General features: G+C 40.6%; 1 protein-coding gene across 3 annotated transcripts in view; it reads left to right on the top strand.

The window, feature by feature from the left end:
- LOC141776555 (solute carrier family 12 member 7-like) overlaps positions 1-19,995 on the top strand; it is a 30,469-nt gene that overhangs the window by 6,013 nt on the left and 4,461 nt on the right. For 2 of the 3 annotated variants that reach the window (XM_074650239.1, XM_074650238.1), the window contains exons 2-22: positions 9-100; positions 401-532; positions 7,422-7,568; positions 9,320-9,374; positions 10,094-10,224; positions 10,317-10,441; positions 10,537-10,641; positions 11,205-11,416; positions 11,594-11,761; positions 12,886-12,984; positions 13,153-13,210; positions 13,361-13,535; positions 14,735-14,853; positions 15,079-15,177; positions 15,310-15,429; positions 15,594-15,698; positions 16,180-16,348; positions 16,623-16,818; positions 17,438-17,613; positions 18,032-18,163; positions 18,255-18,362. In XM_074650239.1, the coding sequence (XP_074506340.1) occupies positions 9-100; positions 401-532; positions 7,422-7,568; positions 9,320-9,374; positions 10,094-10,224; positions 10,317-10,441; positions 10,537-10,641; positions 11,205-11,416; positions 11,594-11,761; positions 12,886-12,984; positions 13,153-13,210; positions 13,361-13,535; positions 14,735-14,853; positions 15,079-15,177; positions 15,310-15,429; positions 15,594-15,698; positions 16,180-16,348; positions 16,623-16,818; positions 17,438-17,613; positions 18,032-18,163; positions 18,255-18,362 (2,723 nt within the window). Of the gene's footprint in view, positions 1-8; positions 101-400; positions 533-7,421; positions 7,569-9,319; positions 9,375-10,093; positions 10,225-10,316; positions 10,442-10,536; positions 10,642-11,204; positions 11,417-11,593; positions 11,762-12,885; positions 12,985-13,152; positions 13,211-13,360; positions 13,536-14,734; positions 14,854-15,078; positions 15,178-15,309; positions 15,430-15,593; positions 15,699-16,179; positions 16,349-16,622; positions 16,819-17,437; positions 17,614-18,031; positions 18,164-18,254; positions 18,363-18,724; positions 18,821-19,995 lie in introns of all 3 variants that reach the window. The other variant, XM_074650237.1, reaches the window with a different exon arrangement.

Below are 19,995 nucleotides of genomic sequence, written 5' to 3'. Positions count from 1 at the left end.
CCCACTAGGAGATGACACACACAGAGAGTCCAGTCCATTCATCAACTCAGACGATGACAAAGATCACTATTATGAAGGCAAGAACATGGCCCTGTTTGAGGTGAGATCAAAATAATGTTTCTCCAAATGTACATTGTTTATGAATGCAGAAACATTTGATGCATATAAGATCTTACAATCAATTGTAAACATACTGGGAGTTGGTGGAAGGAGGTTAAAACAGGAGCATCTTGGTTCTGGTTAAAAGCCTGGTAATTGTCTATGTGCTCCTGCTAGCAGTGTAACTGCAGAGTGCTAACAACACAACATTGTACACTGTACAGGTTCTCTATTAAGGTGTTGATAGATCAGAATGTGCATGCTTTATTTTATTCATGCATCTCTCTCTGTCTCTCTGCAGGAGGAAATGGACAGCCACCCTATGGTGTCATCTCTTCTCAACAAGCTGGCCAACTACACCAACCTGACCCAGGGCGTTCGTGAGCACGAGGAGGCCGAGAATGAGGACGGGGTCAGAAGGGTCACTGTCGTGGTAGGGACCTGATTTTTGAGCTAGTGGAAATTTGAATGCTGAAAGTTACAGATGCAAGTTTTTGAGCCTACATGATCTTTAGTTGGGATTGTCTCTTTTGATTTTTAAGCAGCCAACATACTTGTTGTATAGCAACCAATAGCAGCCAATGCAATTTACTCCATAACTTGCCCCACCAAAGCAGCCCACTGCGTTATTATCATACAATAATCCGACTGTATATGAGAAGTGAATGTAGTCACCGCAACGTCACTCATTGGTTTGTGGACTACGGTTTTAAAGCCTTGAAGTTCGGCATTTTGGCCGTCGCCATCTTAGTTTTTTGCAACCAGAAATGACACCAGAGGGTGGAGTTAAGTACACACGAACGCTGATTAAGACATTTTTAGGCTACCAAAATGTTACAGTTAACTTTCATGAACTGAAAACACACTGTGAAAGGGTTAAAGCTATAAAACGAAAACACAGACAACTCCCAGACCGGACAACGCCGCGGTAGCGACCTGTCAATCACAAGGTAGCCCCGCCCTAAAGCATCCCCTGCTTTATGGTATATTTGACTCTAAATGGGACCATAATTTACTAAATGAACATCATGCTGTATTAAAGAAGACTTGAAACTAGAGATTGAGACCATAAACTCATGTTTACAATGTTTACTGAGGTAATAAATCAAGTGAGAAGTAGGGTTCATCTTCCACCTCTGGTTCATTGTCTTTGTTTACATCAACATAGCAATATCGCAGTATCTTAGAGAGAACAATTACCACCTGTCTCTATGAAATCCATTCAATGTTTCTGTAAAATGATTTAGTAAAACCACAGTGGGAAAGAGATAGTTAGCTGTTGGTTATCTAATTAATGTTTCAGGAATCATTTAAGAAAAAAAAAGGCGTGATAATAAATGGCAGTGTTAACCTGATTTCAGATAGAGGCAGTAGAATGAGCTTTAGCAACAGTAATTCAGTTTGCAGTCTATCAAGCAGTTAAAGTACAGTCTACTGTAGGCTTTGATCTTTGGGATGATATCACGAGGAGATAAGGCAGCTCTGGAACATCTCTAAAGAAAGGAGTGTATTGTGAGAAAGACGTGAAATGTTCTTTTAGTCTTTTTATCTTGGGTGATTTACTATGAACTAATTTGTAAGTTTTGTATTGCCTGAAGAGTACAAATGACTTACAGTAAAGTGTTAGCTGGGTAATCTTTGTGGGTCAGATTTGGGTTTCGGAGACTGGTCCTGTGTCATTGCTGTATGGCAAATACACACTACATGTGATGCCATGGGTAATACCAGTAAGGAGAATCTTACAAACTAGTAGAGAACATGAATAATATCTTTGGGATGTATTTATATTTGACAATTTTGAAATTATTTATTTTTTATTTACTTTTTTCTTTTCAGATTTGTTCCTCTATGTTATATATTTTTTTCTGTATGCCAGCAGATTGCATTATGATTACACAATGACACTTACAAAATTTAAATGCAGCATTACCAATGTATGCATCCTGCTTTTAACACTGGACACATCTTATTTGTCCTGCAGGTCCAGTAGCTTACCATAACCATTAGGTGTGTTTCCATCCACCTGTTTTTACGCACCTTTTCAATTTGTCCCTAAAAAACCTGAGTGGAAACGCCAACAATTCAGACAAATCTTGAAATATCACACAAACGTTTTTTACGCTTGGCTGAGGTGGAAATGTTGCGTATCTAAAAAAGCGAAGTGCAATTGAAACAGATTTAGCGAATAAATGATGACGTACATGATGCATGTGATTTCAACATGCAGCTTCTGCTCCGCTGAAGAGACGAAAAACATTAAACATTAAAACTGTCTCCTCGTTGCTCCACACAGATCTGATGCAACCTTCCTCACATTGATATGAATCAAACAGAAATGTAATATTTACATCCAGTTTTCTAAATAGTTTTTCACCGTTTGAGGTCCAACTGACGCCCTTTTAATTACATCATCTTGTTGCACCCTCTTCTTCTTCGTCCTCGTTCTTTTCTCGATGAACCAACTCCTAATAATCGGTAGTGGGTTGAAACAAGAATTAATTAGAAAAATTTGCGCTACATTTGGATTGAAACCTGACTAGTGTCGGGGTGCTGCTCAGCCTTGAACTTGACTGACATAGTGGACTTTTTTAGTTTCTTTGATGATATCAGTTGGCTGCTGCGTGTGAAAGGTTTGCTAAATAGAACAAAGACAGAGCTAAGAAGAAGTGCAAGTGGGTCAGAGACACCAAGACAAGGACGAGTACAGAGGTATTATGAGGCAGATAGTAAGATGAGGTATTCTGACCTTTCAAATCCATCCATATTGAATCACTTGAGGTTCATGTGACACACTGAGGACCTTGAGTGCATGTGGGGTAAAACATTAAAGAAAACAATAGATAAAGAATACATTACTGGTTAAACCAAACATACATAAACTGATTAATCACATAACACCTCATAGAACAGTAGTGTTGATCACTGGTTTCCAAACAACCTAAATATTGTCTCAGTGATAGTACCTTGATAACTGTAGTTGTTATCAACCTTTGAGCAAAGTCACAAGATCAATAACGCCTCCTTTGTACTTAGCCTGGTGTGAGATGTAAATAGCCTGCTTGGCATGAGAAAAAAAAAACTGAAATCACCAACACTTAACTAGTAACATTCCTGTTAAGGTTGTGACCAGAAAGGACACTTGCTCAAATACCCCGTCCTCCGCCAGTCACATGCTTACGGTTGGCTGAAATGAAAAGCAGCTGGCCAGTAAACGTCCCGTCAGCCCTCATAGAGAGGAGGACTATGTATGTCAGTGGTGTGGGAGGTTGTGTTTGAGCGCCAACTGGAGGCGGAGAGTGGAGATGTTGCCTTCCTTTTGTGCCATCTGGCACACCTGCTTCTGATGTAATGTTAAAACTGACACACAGAAAGGTAGAGCTGCATGTTAATATGCACCTGAGGCCACTGGTGACAGTCTTTTCCAGTCTGGGATGATGTGCAAGAGTTTATATGCATGAAAGGAGTTGTGTATAATTTAAATATCATCTGGTCTGTAAAATGTCCTGTGTGTGGGAATAAATGGACTGTCTCCATGTATCATCAGGGTCAGAGAGCTCTGTAAAAGCAAGTTAGTTTGAAGGATAAGAAAGGAAAGCAATTTAAGGAATAGTCCGCCTAACTGCATCTTTAAAGCTCATTAATTAACACATTATATCTTATTTGTTTAATCAATTCATTGGTTTTACTGGTGGTCACTTTCTTCCTATTTCACATATTAATTAGTGAGCTTTAAAGATGCTGCTGTCCCCGGTGTTTCCAGTCTTTATGCTACGCTAAGCTGTACCCGGCTTCATAACTAACGTCCCAGTGAAACGGAGGTTTGAGCATCTTTAGCTGCTGTTCTGTGAGTATTCCCCCGTGTAACAGAATATTTGAGCGGTGCACAGTTACAAGAGAGATTTAAATCAAATCCTTCGCATTTGATTGGGCCGCTAAAAAGTGGGTCGTGTCTGGAAGGTAACTCACAAGTTGCGAAAACTCTCGCGAGACTGGCTGCTTGACGACTTATCCTAACCTAAGCCATTCGAGGTCAATGTCTAACCTCAACCATCTCGTGCAGATTGATTGATGAATGGATGTCATGATATTATTGGTTGAAACTGGTTGGTACTAGCTTACATAAGGACATGTCATATTTTGTTTTACAGGAAGAAAAGATGATTGGATGTTTTGCTTTATTGTTAACTCCGTGCGTAATATGACCAGGGAGGTGATTTTTCATTTCATCTTGACTTTAACAGGCCTTATATGAGAGTAGTATTGATTTTCTGATACAATAAGAAAGTGAATAGTTCCCAAAATGTTGAACAATTCCTTTAAGGATTGTCTCCTTTAGAAAAAGTGTGTGTCCATACTGAAGACCTCTGTGTATTGTAGCACCCAAAAGCACTAAACTACCTGGATTTGCTACTTTATCCATGGCCTTAAAAACAAAGAGATACTCGATACTCGTGAAAACAGTCAAAGCTGCTCAGCCCAGAAAAAAAACATCAGCCTGTTTTGCTTGTTTTGTTTTCAGGGGCGTGGACTGCAGTAGTTTAAATCAGATAAAGGACAGTAGAGGATTGAAGCCTAGTGAAATAGCAGCAGTTTATAACAATATGGCAAATATGACTTGATTCTAAGCTGTTTGTCACTTTACTGGAGTGCCTACCAACCCACAATTATTTTGTGGACTGCCTAGTTTGAGAACTCCCTTTGCAAAGTAAACCTTGCCTTTTGAAAGACACAGGCGCTAAAACGGAGCGTTTCAGACAGAGGGTGAATACAGGTATATTCAGACAGACAGTATGAGAAAAATAAAGTTTTTTTTGAACATTAAAGCATGTAAACATGTTCTAGTAGAAACACAAAATACAAGTATGAACCTAGAAATGAGCAAATGTCTCCTTTAAAATATTTTTCACATGTTATAATGTGCCATTTATTCACAAATTTAGCCGACAAAGATTTACAAAAGTAGTGATTCTGGTGAACAAATTTTCTTCCTCTCAATGTCAGCTAGGCTGTAGCAACCGTAGCCAGGATTTTTTTAAATACTGATATTTTGACTGAAAAGAGAATCTGTAAAATTTGTAATTATGTTTTCTATAGAATTATTATTTTCCTTAAATGAAAGTCTAAATGCTGTTTCAAAGTCTGCACATGATTAGGAATACAATTCTTGTCCTAAATTTGTTTGTAGGTAGCCAAAGGTAGTTACATTTTAATATATTGAGTCTAAAAAAATACTAGAATCAAGCTGTAAAATACCTACAATGTGAAAATTCCAATTGTATGTAAACTCCCCCACATAACTGTGCAGACAGTAGGGATTTAAATGAGTCAAATCATAATGAAATAATTGAGAATATACTCCCATTACTCCCAATACTCGCCTCCTCATGCGGTCTTTAAACACAGTATAGGACCTTGGACTGTAGCTTTGTGTAGAAGCGTTGATGATGTTTTAGTGAAACCCGCCCCCTGAATGATAGCTGAGTTTTTTTCTTAGAGTGCACTGAAGGAGTAAAAAGAATAGGACAGACTATGCAGAGAGAGTGAGGGGGAGAAACACAGACCAGAGAGGAAGACAGAGTAACACAAGAGAGAAGATGTGGGATATCTGGAAATCAACATCAGGCACTTCACAGTATTTAAGCAGACAACTGAGTGCAATAGAGAAAGCACAGGACAAAGTGTTTGTAACTCGGAAAATGGTACGTACACTTGGTTTTTGGGGGACGGAAGTAGTAGATGTATTATATGTATGGTTGTGCAGTGTGATGCTGTAAATATTATAGAACACCTGGATAATGTTAGTCAGACTGTAGCGCAATAAGAACAACACTGTTACTTTGTACCTAAAGCTTTTGTATGGATCATTGACAATATTTTATTTTATTTGAGGGCTGTCAATCAATTAAAAATATTGAATCGCGTTTTTTATATATTCAAAATATATCTTAAAGGTCCCATATTGTAAAAAGTGAGATATTCATGTATTTTATATTATAAAGCAGGTTTAGGTTTTTTATAAATACTGATAAACTATCAAAACACTCAATAAACGGAGAAATACACACAGCCTGTATTCAGAAATTTTGTACGTTTGAAACAAGCCGTTAGGATTTCTGTCCATTTGTGATGTCACAAATATACAATATTTAGACCATTACAGGGTTTTAAACATAAAAATTCTAAATGTGTCCCAGTTTATTTCCTGTTGCAGTGTATGTAAATAACATCAGCTGACAGGAAGTAAACATGGACCCAAGCTGTTGCCTAGCAACGCAGTTCTGTTGCAATTTTGTTGCAATTTTGTTGAAATGCACTAAAACGGAGCGTTTCAGACAGAGGGTGAATACAGGTATATTCAGGCAGACAGTATAAGGAAAATAAAGGGTTTTTTTAACATTACAGCATGTAAACATGTTCTATAGTAGAAACACAAATACAAGTATGAACCTGAAAATGAGCATGAATGGGACCTTTAAAGGGAGATTTGTCAAGTATTTAATGCTCGTATCAACATGAGAGTGGGCAAATATGCTATATATATACTTTATGCTAATGTATGTATATATTTATTATTGGAAATCAGGTAACAACACAAAACAATGACAATATTTTCCAGAAACCCTCACAGGTACTGCATTTAGCATAAAAAGATATGCTCAAATCATAACACGGACCGGACACTCTCCTTCCCCCGGCTGCGCCTTGAGATCATGTCCATGAAAATCACGGGATCGGCGTCAGGAGGAGGCCAACACCCAAACGTGTTTGACTGTGTGCCGAGTATACGGACGCAGCTCTCACTTTGGTTAAACAAGGACCGGATTGCTCTTAACAGCGACCCCGGTACCCCGTATTACTGCAGCGCCCCCCCACAGGAATCGGTCGGAAACCTTCTCCAAGTCCACAAAACACATGTAGACTAGATGGGCAAACTCCCCATGACCCCTCCAAGAGCCCCGCAAGGGTAAAGAGCTGGTTCACTGTTCCACGGCCAGGACTGAATCCGCATTGCTCCTCCTGAATCCGAGGTTCGACAATCGGTCGGAGTCTCCTTTCCAGCACCCTAGAATAAACTTTCCCGGGGAGGCTGAGCAGTGTGATACCCCGATAATTGGAGCACACCACCCTGGTCTGCCAATCCGAACTATTATTATTATTATTATAATCAAAATGTATTTAACCCGCTGTGCTTTACAGCTAAAAGGAATCCAAAGGTCTCGTACTTTTTTGAAGGCTGTGTTTTAGGTGTCGTCCTCTCACCTGTCCTCCCTGTTGATTCTCACCTGTGTGCATGATGTGTTTGTGTGTTTATCCAACCCCAGGTCCCCCCCATGGGAACCTTCATTGGAGTTTACCTGCCCTGCATGCAGAACATCCTGGGCGTGATCCTCTTCCTGCGTCTCACCTGGATCGTGGGCACGGCAGGAATCCTGGGAACCTTTGCCATCGTCTCCATGTGCTGCATCTGCGTGAGTTATTTATAAACCCAACGACTACATATATTGATTTTCTGCTGACAAGAAGAAGAAAGAAATATGGTGTCAAACTGAGTATAGTAATTAATTTGATTCCACTGTGAATGAAGGAAAGACAAACAAACAGAGTCCCTCTCGGCCATAACTCTATAAACGCCTGAACGGAACAGTGACACGTCTGAGGTTTAGTCTAAGAGATTCAAGGCATGGCAGACAAACTGCAGGCCAGTCAATTCAGCCTCCTCTGAGTTTGCGGTGTTCATTCATGCCTGAGCTCAGATGCGGGTCCTCAAAAACCAGCAGAAAATTTGTGTCTTATTTACAACCACGGTTCGTACGTCAGTAGCTCGGCGGCCAAACAGAGAGCTGACTGTTTGAAAAGTTTGAACTTAAAATGTTCAGCACTCATGTGATGTGAGCAGTCGGCACTCAACACCCTCCTACAATATATATAGCCACCCTGTCAGGCTCTGATGCTTTAGAGCAGAGAGATGACAGAGGATAAAGATGTGATGCTGGTGGTGCTATTTAGGAGACTGATATGTTTGGCAGTTCTCTAGTAGGGCTGGGTATTAAACCGCTATACTTGTACATGTAATGACTGAAATGTTCACAGCATTGGGTATCAAATACCAACAAATAACCACCAGTTTGTGCTTATTTTTTTTATTTAAATATGCAATCAAATGTTTTTTTATTATTGTTTTTTTTTGTAAATGTAAAGCACAATGAAACCCTGATTTGGAAAAATGTTATATAAATAAACTTTCATTAAATTACTTTGATCAGATAGTTCCTGTCTAAATCTAGACAGTAACCACCGTAACATTTTCAATGTTCACTGACCCTGTGACGTTGAACGTGACACAGCAGACGAAGAATGGGAAAGGAGTCTATCGCCTATTTTTAGCGGGTTTTCCCGTGTTTAAAAAAAACACATATGTTCACATTTTTGTGGGAAACGGTATAAGACTTGTTGTGTTTTCATTAGCTTAGAATGAGCCCTTCATATCTACATAGCTGGATATCCAATCACTAATAAAAAAACTGAAATAATACTTTTAAAATAATACAAAGATTTGGAGGCCTTGAGCTTGTTCTTAAAGGACACGCCATTTCAGTTCAACAGTTCTCCCCGTTTCTTTCCTATTGGGGAGAATACACGATTTGGACTCTAAAAGGAGGACTTTGTTGATTTGCATGGGAATGACTGATTGTAGCAGATTGCTGTGGACTGATAACTTTTAACTGTATTTACATATTTGTTACTCTGTAGGACATGTACTTATTGCAATGTTTGAATGACCAGCAGCAGTCTTTCTTTTATGTCACTCCCTCTCGTTTTTAACTTGTTTATGGTTTAACAATAAAAAGAAAGTTTAGCTTTTTTGTTAAACGATAAAAGGGGTTTTGTAAAAGATATTATTTTATTATATTATACAGTAGAAGAAGTACAAATGATCCAAAACATTCCAAAAAGATTGTTTAGTAACTCAGGTGTCCGCATGGAAAAAAAATGTGAAATGATCCCCAGCCCTATACAGTAATGAGTGATAATATTACACTTTAAAGTGAGCAAAAATGTGAAGACTTTTTGTGCAAGCTTGAATAAAACACTGACAGTATTTAATGACAGTATATCACGTGACACATTTAGAAATTATATTCTTTTTGCAGATATAATACAATGCAGCCTGCACACTTCCATCCATACCTAAACATCTGTTCTCTTTCTCTCCACGCAGACCTTGCTCACAGCCATATCAATGAGCGCCATAGCAACCAACGGAGTCGTCCCAGGTACATTATGAAATGTTGCATTCATTATATTTTTTCTATTCCACGAGCAATATTCAAAAACACTGGCTTAGATACAGCGGAGTGTTTTCATTTATCACTGGCAGATTTTTGAAGGACAAGGCAAAGTCATTGATACTGATTAACAGGCTTTATGTAACATTCTGTAGATGTATTAGGGTGATTGCATCATAACAAAACAAAGACACTGCAACAATAAATAAATACATGTCACCCTTTGTTCAACAGCATTTCTGTGGTGAATGAAAATTGAACATGAATGGGAAAAAATGTTGGTTTTATGGTCCTGTCATTTCTGAAAAAATATATCATTATTTTATATTTTTTTATTTTATTAAATATAAGATAAGATAATCCTTATCTTATCATATAGCGAAGGGGTACAGTGCAAACAATTTCTTTACATTAATTTCCTTTGATAAAGTCATGATACTTGATTTGATAATTAATGTTATGATGTTTTAATAAAAATGTTTGACAATAAATTCAAACTACTACTTTAAATGTCAATGAGCATAAGGTGATGACCGAGGGTGAATCAGATGAGCATATTTAACATTTTGAACAACTCAGAGCTTCTCCCATCTTCCCCAGTGGAAGTCAAAATGTAAAATATTATTTTACCAAACTTAATAAAGTTTAAGATACCAAAGAATACATTTGTTAGCAGTCTAACTAACCGGGATTTACTGTCTCCAAAGCCGGTGGCTCGTACTACATGATCTCCAGATCACTGGGTCCAGAGTTCGGAGGAGCGGTGGGTCTCTGTTTCTACCTCGGAACCACCTTCGCTGGATCCATGTACATACTGGGCACCATAGAGATTCTGCTGGTATGTTACCGCTCCGACTGATAAGAGGTCAGCCACAACAGTAGCATGTTAACGACACATTCATTGTCTTTCTGCTGTCTCCCCTCTGCCAGACGTACATCATCCCAACAGCAACGGTGTTTGAAGGAGGTGAAAGTGCAGCAAAGCTCAACAACATGCGTGTCTATGGCACAGGCTGCCTGCTCCTGATGGCTCTGGTAGTGTTTGTAGGGGTGAAGTAAGTATCCACGCACACACACACACACACACACACACACACCAGCACACACACACCAGCACACAAACTCATATGTATTCCCTTTCTTTCTGCAGGTATGTGAACAAACTGGCTCTGGTGTTTCTGGCCTGTGTGGTTCTCTCGATCATGGCCACTTATGCAGGAGTCATCAAGACGCTCATCGAACCACCAGAGTTTAAGTGAGTTACTAACAGCTAAATAATCATTTCTCACTGACTGAAATATTTTATCAACATGCACAATTGGGCTCATTGGATCCACAAGAGTCTCAGCTTTACAGTGATGCACAATTTTTGTAGTTCAAAGACTGTTTAGTATGCAGAAATATTCAAATACACCATTTTAGAATAGGCGAAAATAACACATTTATACTGCATGCAAGAAACTGCATGTTTTTTGCCCTAAACTGCATGTGATTATCATAAAGTGGGCATGTCTGTAAAGGGGAGACTCGTGGGTACCCATGGAAATTATTTTCATTCACATATCTTGAGGTCAGAGGTCAAGGGACCCCTATGAAAATCACTTTCATTCAGTCAGTTCAGAAATAAGTTTCACTTTATGCCTTCACTCTAGCATGAAAACTCAGCCCGCAACAACCTCTGAAAGACAGAATAGCGATCATTATGCTTCTCAGATGTCCAAAGGCATCTGTTTCCCAGAGAACCAGAGCTCCATCTATCACAACAGATACAGCAGCTTCCATCTAACTACACTACGCTTTTCTCCCTCTCCTCTGCAGCGTCTGTCTGTTGGGGAACCGATCTCTGAGGAATGAAAAGTTTGAAACATGCGCAAAGACGGAGATTGTGAAAAACATAACTGTATTCACCGAGGTATGGAAACTCTTCTGTGACAGTGAATATCCCAACGCGACCTGTGACGAATACTTCACCTTGAACAACTTGACAGAGATGCGGGCCATACCTGGGCTCCTGAGCGGAGTCATCAAAGGTGAGGAGGAGGAGAGGAAGATATTCTGAGCTTTCCTACATGAAAAAATTATATTTCATCTGGTGCCACCTTCAGGCTAAATTATCAACTTTGACCCCAAGGTATTCACTGCCCCAGAGGATGAATCCTGATGTTCATCCGACTGATGATACTTTTCTCTGTGTGTCTTTCCGTTAGACAACCTGTGGGGCGACTATGGCCCAGCTGATACGTTCATAGAGAAGAAGAGTCAGCCTTCAGTACCAGCCCAGGACCCGTCCACTGACACGTCTAAGCCCTACGTCTTCAATGACATCGCCACCTACTTCACTCTGCTGGTGGGAATATACTTCCCCTCGGTCACAGGTAATTTTTTAATTTGTTATGTATTCTATGGTTAATTGTGATTTATTTTGGTCTTTGTCTTGTATGTACAACTGATGGGTCTTATTTGACTGTTTGTTTATGGTAACAGTATGTCTATTGTATGTGTACTTTTTCTCAAATTGAGATGCCTATGGATGCAAAAGGAATTTCAGTGAGAGCTGACAATAAAGTTTTATCGCATCGTATCGTGTCGTATCGTATCGTATCGTATCGTATCGTGCTCGCGCTTGCTCGCTCTAAATATACCTGAACGAGCATCGCTCAAAACAGTGAGGCGACACACGTCAGCTAAAACCACAATATCACTCTATATTTCAGCTGCTTGGCAGTAATGTTAGCTGACCAGACGAAGGTCTCTCCATGAACATGATTTAGATCTGATCCTAGTCTTGGCTTTTCCTGCCTCAGCGCAGGCTGAGGTAATGTGGCTCTGCAGCGTGTCTCCCTGCTCTCTACGCCCGCAGCCGGAGAGAGCAGGGAGACACCGGCACCCGGTCGGTAACGAGACTACAGTGTGTCTCTCTGCAGAGCTCCGTCACTTCACAAGACACGGGAAACCTCTGTTGGTCTGGAGGAGCTGCAGCATTTATTTCTACCCAAATGTCCACTGTGCATTCACTAGATATTCTCAGAGCTAAACTAACTCTTCTGCAGTGTGGAGTGAGTGCACGTTCACGTCTAGAGGTGGAGCGAGCTGAGCGAGAACGCGCGCTCTGTCTGAGTGAAGGCAAGCAGGCAGAGGAGGAGAGGCAGCGGAACACACGCGAACGCGCATATGCGAGCGCGCATGTGTCCCGGCCCGGTACATTTATACGCTTAAAAAGTTACAAACAGTCCCTTTAACGCTCGCTGTTGTGGCTAGCCCCGTTCTGTGACCAACATATAACATGAGCAAGGGCATATCATGTATTTTTGATACATGAATTACATTTTGCTTTTAATGCTTATGTACTTTTACTGAAGTAGAACTTTAAATGCAGGAATTTTTCTTTTAATTGAGCATTTTTCACTCTGTGGTATTGATACTTTTACACAAGTAAAGGATCTTAATACTTCTTCCTCAAACTTTTACATTGTGTGTGTGTGTGTGTGTTTTATTTCAGGTATAATGGCTGGTTCTAATAGGTCTGGTGATCTCAGAGATGCTTCGAGGTCCATCCCAATAGGAACCATAATGGCTATTCTCACCACCTCTTTCTTCTGTATCCTCTAGACTCTTATACAGTATATACACAGTTGATGACAGAGAGCAACAACACTGATTTTGCCAGTTCTATTTGTATTTATTTGTGTTGTAATGTCACAGATAAGGTTTGTTACCGCAAAGTAAAGACAAAGTGTGAGTATTACCGTCTTAACTTCATGCTCAGACATCTCCTGTGTGGTCTTGTTTGGAGCCTGTATTGAAGGAGTGGTGCTGAGAGACAAGTAAGTGTAATATTAATTGATCGAAAGCTCAAATAGTTGTTTTTACAGACAGAATCATTGGTGTTGAATGGAAATGTGTTTTTGACTTTCACATAGTATATCTAGTATACAGTACAGAGTATATTGCATGAATGCTTGTGGTTGTTTCAGGTTTGGTTTCTCAGTGAAGAGGACCCCGGTGATTGGTATCCTGGCCTGGCCGTCGCCCTGGGTGATTGTGATTGGCTCATTTTTCTCCTGTTGCGGGGCGGGGCTTCAGAGCCTCACTGGCGCCCCCCGGCTGTTGCAGGCCATCGCTCGGGATGGCATCGTCCCGTTCTTACAGGTCAGTGTTGGAAGTATCTTTGCTTTTCGTATGTTACTGTCCTGTGCCCTTTTTACAATCAAGCGTCACCCAAACACAAAATGACTTTTGGTTCACTGCAGTATTTGATTTGGTCTTGAAAGGGTCTTTTCAGCTTCTTCACATCCCTCATGACACTGTTGTACATCGTAGTAATGACATTACACAGTAATGGCATGTTCAAAGGTTTTGCTTACCTTTATGTTGCGTGCTGGAGGGTTGATTTGACGAACTTCTGGCACAGTAAAGCAGTTTATAAACTCCCAAATATAGATTTAGACCAACTTCTAACTAAGCCGCTGATTGATGTGCACTTAAGACAGTAGGCCTCATTCACCCATAACCTCCTGTTTTCTCTTAAAGTCGTCCTTGAGAAAGGTCCCAAGAAAAGTCTACGTCAGATTCATGATGTGATCTTAAACCACATACTTGTTCGTACAAAGCGCAACCTTTTCCCTTGAGGCATTCTTAGAAGCCATAGACACCGATCCATTATATTGTCTGATGTTCCTGTTGCCTGAAGGAATATCAGGAGAGGTCCAGATCTGCCGTACCAGTCACGAATGCTACAGATACTCTTCCTTCACACTAATGTGACCTGAAATCGCTCTGCCTTGATCTGATTGAATTTGGAGTTTATATATGATACTGAAATTAACTAATAAAGCAATAGCTCATGACGGGCCTTGGTATGTTGTGATTATATCACAGCTAAGGGACGTTGTTCGGCCCGATGCTAACGGTCATCGAGTACAGCAATATGAAAGTTATAGACACATTCCACATTAAATAGTTTTTTATTAATAAACTAGAATGGCACTCGGAGAGCGCAGACCTCCGCCAAGGTGCCCGAGTTTGATTGCCCCCCTTCTCCGTTCAGCTTGCGCCATCATCCACGTGTATTTTTGTTTATGTTGAGATCAGCTGAACGTAAAAACACTTCATTCAAACTGGACAGAAACAAAATAAAACTCACCTAAACCGTCGTCGTTACTCTTTCCAACAATCACCAAGTGTGCTTTGGTCGAACTCAACTCTAATTTCCCAGAGTTTAATGTGAAAAAACGCAGAATCTACAGTTGTATCTGGCAGCTGTACTGACCTTGATGATAAGATGTGTTTGTGTTTGTGATTTTATGGAGTACTGTATCAGACCATCTCTTTGTGTCTGTCTGTCCCAGGTCTTCGGTCATGGAAAGGCTAATGGTGAACCCACCTGGGCTCTGCTGCTGACAGTTGGGATCTGTGAGATCGGAATCCTCATCGCCTCTCTGGATGCTGTGGCCCCCATCCTCTCCATGTACGTGGTTTAGACAATACAAACAAGTGATCCACTTTATATCCAACCTGCTTTCAGTCTGGGTTACTTTCCTGCCAATTTAATTACACTCCCACTAGTCTGAAAGAAGACACGTAATGGAAGCAAAATAGTCCAAAATCTCTAAATTGACCAGTGCATGAAAAACAATGTATTTACCTGTAGTGTCTCCCCTTAATGAACTTTTCTGTTTGTGTGTCTGCTCAGGTTTTTCCTCATGTGCTATCTGTTCGTTAACCTGGCCTGTGCTGTTCAGACTTTGCTCCGTACGCCCAACTGGAGACCTCGCTTCAAGTTCTATCACTGGTAAGAAAACAGCTTCCAACTAAACTCAAAATTAATCCTGCACATTTTATGTAAGATGTGAGCTTTCCAAAGCTTTGATTACAACCACAGATATTAATATGTTCTGTATGTATGTGTGTGTGTGTCCTGTAGGACCCTGTCCTTCTTAGGGATGAGTCTGTGTCTCTCGCTCATGTTCATCTCCTCCTGGTACTACGCCCTGGTTGCCATGGTGATAGCCGGCTGTATCTATAAGTACATTGAGTACAGAGGGTGAGTCTGGAGGATTTCAGGTCAGGAGATCAAGAGATCTGTTGAGACAGTAGAGGAAGCTTTACATCTTTCAAGCCACTGAGACTGGATAAAACATTTGAATGTCTAATTCTATTCTTAAACATCTGGAAAAGAGGTGAAACTTCCCTATTTGGATTTTGCAGGGCAGAGAAGGAATGGGGAGACGGCATCAGAGGTCTTTCCTTAAATGCAGCACGCTATGCTCTCATCCGGCTGGAGGAAGTACCGCTACACACCAAAAACTGGAGGTGAGAGTGTGTGTACAGTACGTTGTGATTTGCTTTAATCATAATGAAGCCAGAGGAAGGGACGCACAAAACTTGATGTACTATTTGTAGGATCTTTATTTATTGTTATACCTGGACTGCTTTTGAACATATTTTCCCTACAAGTCTATGCATTTTTCATTGAAAATAAAATGAAAAACAAATGTTTTTACAAAATCTTTGCAAAATGTAGTCCAAACAAACGTGTGCTTTGGGGCAAATAGGGCAAAAATAGATCTAAAATACAGCAAAAAAAATTCAGTGTAACATTGTCAGACTCATGATGGACAGTTAAAAAGAAAAGGATCAAAATTGATGCAGCAGAAGTACAGATATCGTGTTTTCACATTGGCAATAAAAATGATTAAATCATGTTCATACGTGTGAAACTTACACACAGTCCCTTTAATGCATTATTGTTTTTGCTTGTATTTTACCACTTACATCTTTTCTCTCTCTTCAGGCCTCAGCTGTTGGTGTTGTGTAAGTTGGACTCGGACCTGGCGGTGAAACACCCTCGTCTCCTGTCCTTCACTACGCAGCTCAAGGCAGGAAAGGGACTGACCATCGTCTGCTCGGTCCTGGAGGGAACCTACATGACCCGGGGGAATGATGTCAAGACCGGAGAGCAGGTTGGTCAATTTGTTCAGTCATCTGCTGTCCCCGTTTAGTCCTCTGCATGGTTGTATTCCAGTATAGAAGTCACAGGTACAGCAGTTCAATTTCTAAATTTAATATGTTTATTAATGAGGCCATAGTTAAAGCAGCAAATTGCCAAAATTCAGCACTTTTCTAAAGGCTCTGTGGATGTATTACTTTTTAACAAATATTCGTCTACATAACAATGTTATCAACAAGAACTTTAACTTATTGTCCTACTGTCTTTGCTCCACTTGATCACTGCAGAACTTGAAAGCAGCCATGCATGCGGAGAAGATGAAAGGTTTCTCCCATGTGGTGGTGTCGTCCAACCTGCGAGACGGTTTCTCCCTGCTCATCCAGTCAGCAGGACTGGGAGGAATGAAACACAACGCCGTGCTGATGGCCTGGCCAACAGGCTGGACACAAGCCCGGGACCCCTCCGCGAGGAGGAACTTCATAGGTAAACTACACAGTTAGTGTGTGACGAAATGAAATCAAAGCAAAATCAGGGCTAAAGTCGTGTAGTGTGAACTAGGCATAACACATAATATATGCACCCTGTTGTTAGAGTGCGTGGAGAAATTAAACCTCACCTGGTAGAAAACATGAATGCTTTTAGTCCTATTTAGAACATGGGGTAGTGGTGCACTTAAGCCTCTTGTGGCCAGAATGAGTATTACAACAACAAACACACTCCCTTTGCCAACAAACATTTTTTTTTCACCTGCCAAACTTGCCTCTCAGGGCTTCCGTATGATACCTTTTTTCAATAATTGGTTCCATAAGTTAAGGTCCCATATTTCTAATAGGCACCTTTCTCTAAACTTACTAACAAGTTTACCATTATGGGTTATAATTTAACACAAGATTTCAGCAGTTTGAAGACACAAAGGAGTTGTTCTTGTACACTGGCAGTCTGGCAACAAGTAGCGGGAACCTTTATTATCTCTGCAAGAGAAAAAGGGAAAGATGCAACGGAACAGTAGAAGGGAGACAAAGAACTTATGAGGCTTTATACCATGGCCCTGACATTAAAAAAAAACATTTGAAATGCTCACTCTCTGTCTTTTTCTCTGCAGAAACAGTGAGAGAGACAACGGAAGCTCATCTGGCTCTGCTGGTTGCTAAGAACATCGACCATTTCCCTAGTAATAGTAACCAGGATCGTCTGGAGGGGGGAACCATTGACGTGTGGTGGATCGTACACGATGGCGGACTGCTCATGCTGCTGCCATTTTTACTTAGTCAACACAAGGTGTGTGTGTTGTCTAAATTGTCTTTTCCTTTTAGATTATTTAATGCATTATCAATTACTAACAAAACATGAATTATTCACATTTTGACTGTATGGATTCAATATCAATGTTAAAACAGACTCTAAAAAGCAAGAAAAAGAGTCAATAATCGTATGTAAAAACTACACAGTCATCTTTTTAAACTAGGGCTGAACGCGATTAACAATAGTTAGACCAAACAATCCTTTCAAATCAATCAAAATTCTTCACTCATAATAGTAAAAAATGGATGTTGTGATGCTTCACGTAGCTGCTTTAAGATGGCGTAATTGCTGAGAGTTTCCTACTCGCATGCCTCTCGTACCTACAGTAGGGTCACAGATAGGATTTAGTGCTCTTGGATTGGCAGCTTTACTGATACATCTCCCGTCTCTGCAGGTATGGAGGAAGTGTAAAATGCGAATCTTCACGGTGGCCCACATGGACGACAACTCCATCCAGATGAAGAAAGACCTCCAGACGTTTCTCTACCATCTGCGCCTGGATGCACAGGTGGAAGTGGTGGAGATGGTGAGACGATTCGCAATTCAGTCAATCCCTTTTTTTTCCTGATCCAGGTGGTAGACTATACTTTAAGTCTGTTCTATATGTGTCCCTCTAGCATGAAGGTGACATCTCAGCCTTCACCTACGAGAAGACGCTGGTGATGGAGCAGAGGTCTCAAATGCTTAAACAGATGCAGCTGTCCCGCACTGAGAAGGAGAGGGAGGTACGTGGCACACATGTTATAACATATGCACTGTAAAAAGATGCAAGTGTAATGGTAATTAAGATTTGTTAAATTGAAAGGTTTACCTAGATACACATTTAGGTACTGTCCACAACACTCAACTTTGATGCAAAACTATACTATAAGAAGAGCTACGGCACACTTGAACAAATATATTATACGTATAACAAACTGTATTCACCACCATAAAAATGATATTACAGCTGTACTTTACTGATATGGCTATCCTCCACCCAAGGACAAAGGCGTAACGTAACTCCTCATGGTCTTTTCTGCTGTTGTTGACCTTTGAACTCTCCCCCCCCCCCTAACCTGGCTCTGTGATTGGACAACGGGCTCAGATTCAGAGCATCACAGATGTGTCACGCGGCTCCATAAAGAGAAAGAAGTCATCAGGTGTCCCTTCCCTCAACACCCTGTGCATACCAGAGGACGAGGTAGCCACGGCGACCAAAACGGCCCATAGTGGCCAACCATTGGTTCCTCCATTTATCACGCCATCATTTCTCCCATCATAATCCATTCATAACAATGCTTTTAGACAGTGCTGTCATCAGATGCTGAACTCCGGGATAAAATGTTCAGCCTCTGTGTATTTGCTGTCGTTCCTCCATTCATCATTGGACAGAGACGCAGGGACCAAAAGCTGCCACTAGAGGGAGACAAATTCCTCACTGAGTGCATTTAAATGTGCACCAGACTCCCAGAACTGGAGGTCTACATGAGACTCAATCCAGTTATTAGTAACCTCCATTCCCTGAGTTTCTAACACACAAAATGGGTCAAAATGTTCTGGATCATGTTTAAAGTTTACAGCAACAGAGTTTTGGGTCTTTCAGTATCCCCGTCCTATTGTTACTAGCCAGTAGTTATTGAGATACTCAAGTATGGTTTGGATTTTTGTCCCTCTTGTCTCTGAACACAGACATCTATTCTAGCAGCTGTCAGACTTCAGCACATGCTAGATAATTGACCCTATAAAATATTTTTTTTGGGGCATATAAAAAGAGATAAGTGCACAATTAACTTGGAACTTGAAAAATGTCCTTTTTATTTCACTGTGTCTTTAAAGATACAGTGTGTATGTAGGATTTGGCGACATCTAGTGGTGTGGTTGCAGACCAATTGAGCGTGTCGGAGAACTACGGTGGCCTTCAGGTAACATAAGAACGTGAAAGGCTCTCTAGAGCCAGAGTTTGGTTTGTCCGTTCTGTGCTACTGTAGAAACATGGGGGAGCAACATGGAGGACTCCATGAAGAGGACCTGCTCCCTATGTAGATACGAAGGGTTCATTCCAAGCTAACGAAAACACAACGATTCTTAGTTTCAGGTGATTATACCCTAAAGAAAACATAATTATGAATATTATATTCCATTTCTGCACCATAGATCCCCCGAAATGTTACACACTGTTCCTTTAAAGGAGATCACATAAACAGAGCAGGAGGTTTACTGTGTCCACTGTAAAAGACAGTGTGTGTTTCTGTGTAGTCTTCCTGCATGTGCTGTCATCACCATAAACCTGTCTATCACCTGACTGCCCTAAAACCAACACCATTTACATCCAAACAAATTGTCTTCATATCCTCTTCTGGTCATATTTTCACATCC

The sequence above is a fragment of the Sebastes fasciatus genome, chromosome 11, assembly GCF_043250625.1.
Source record: "Sebastes fasciatus isolate fSebFas1 chromosome 11, fSebFas1.pri, whole genome shotgun sequence".
In the NCBI taxonomy this organism is placed as follows: domain Eukaryota; kingdom Metazoa; phylum Chordata; class Actinopteri; order Perciformes; family Sebastidae; genus Sebastes; species Sebastes fasciatus.
The sequence above is the reverse complement of the archived record's forward strand: the minus strand, read 5'-3'. Positions and strand labels throughout refer to the sequence as shown.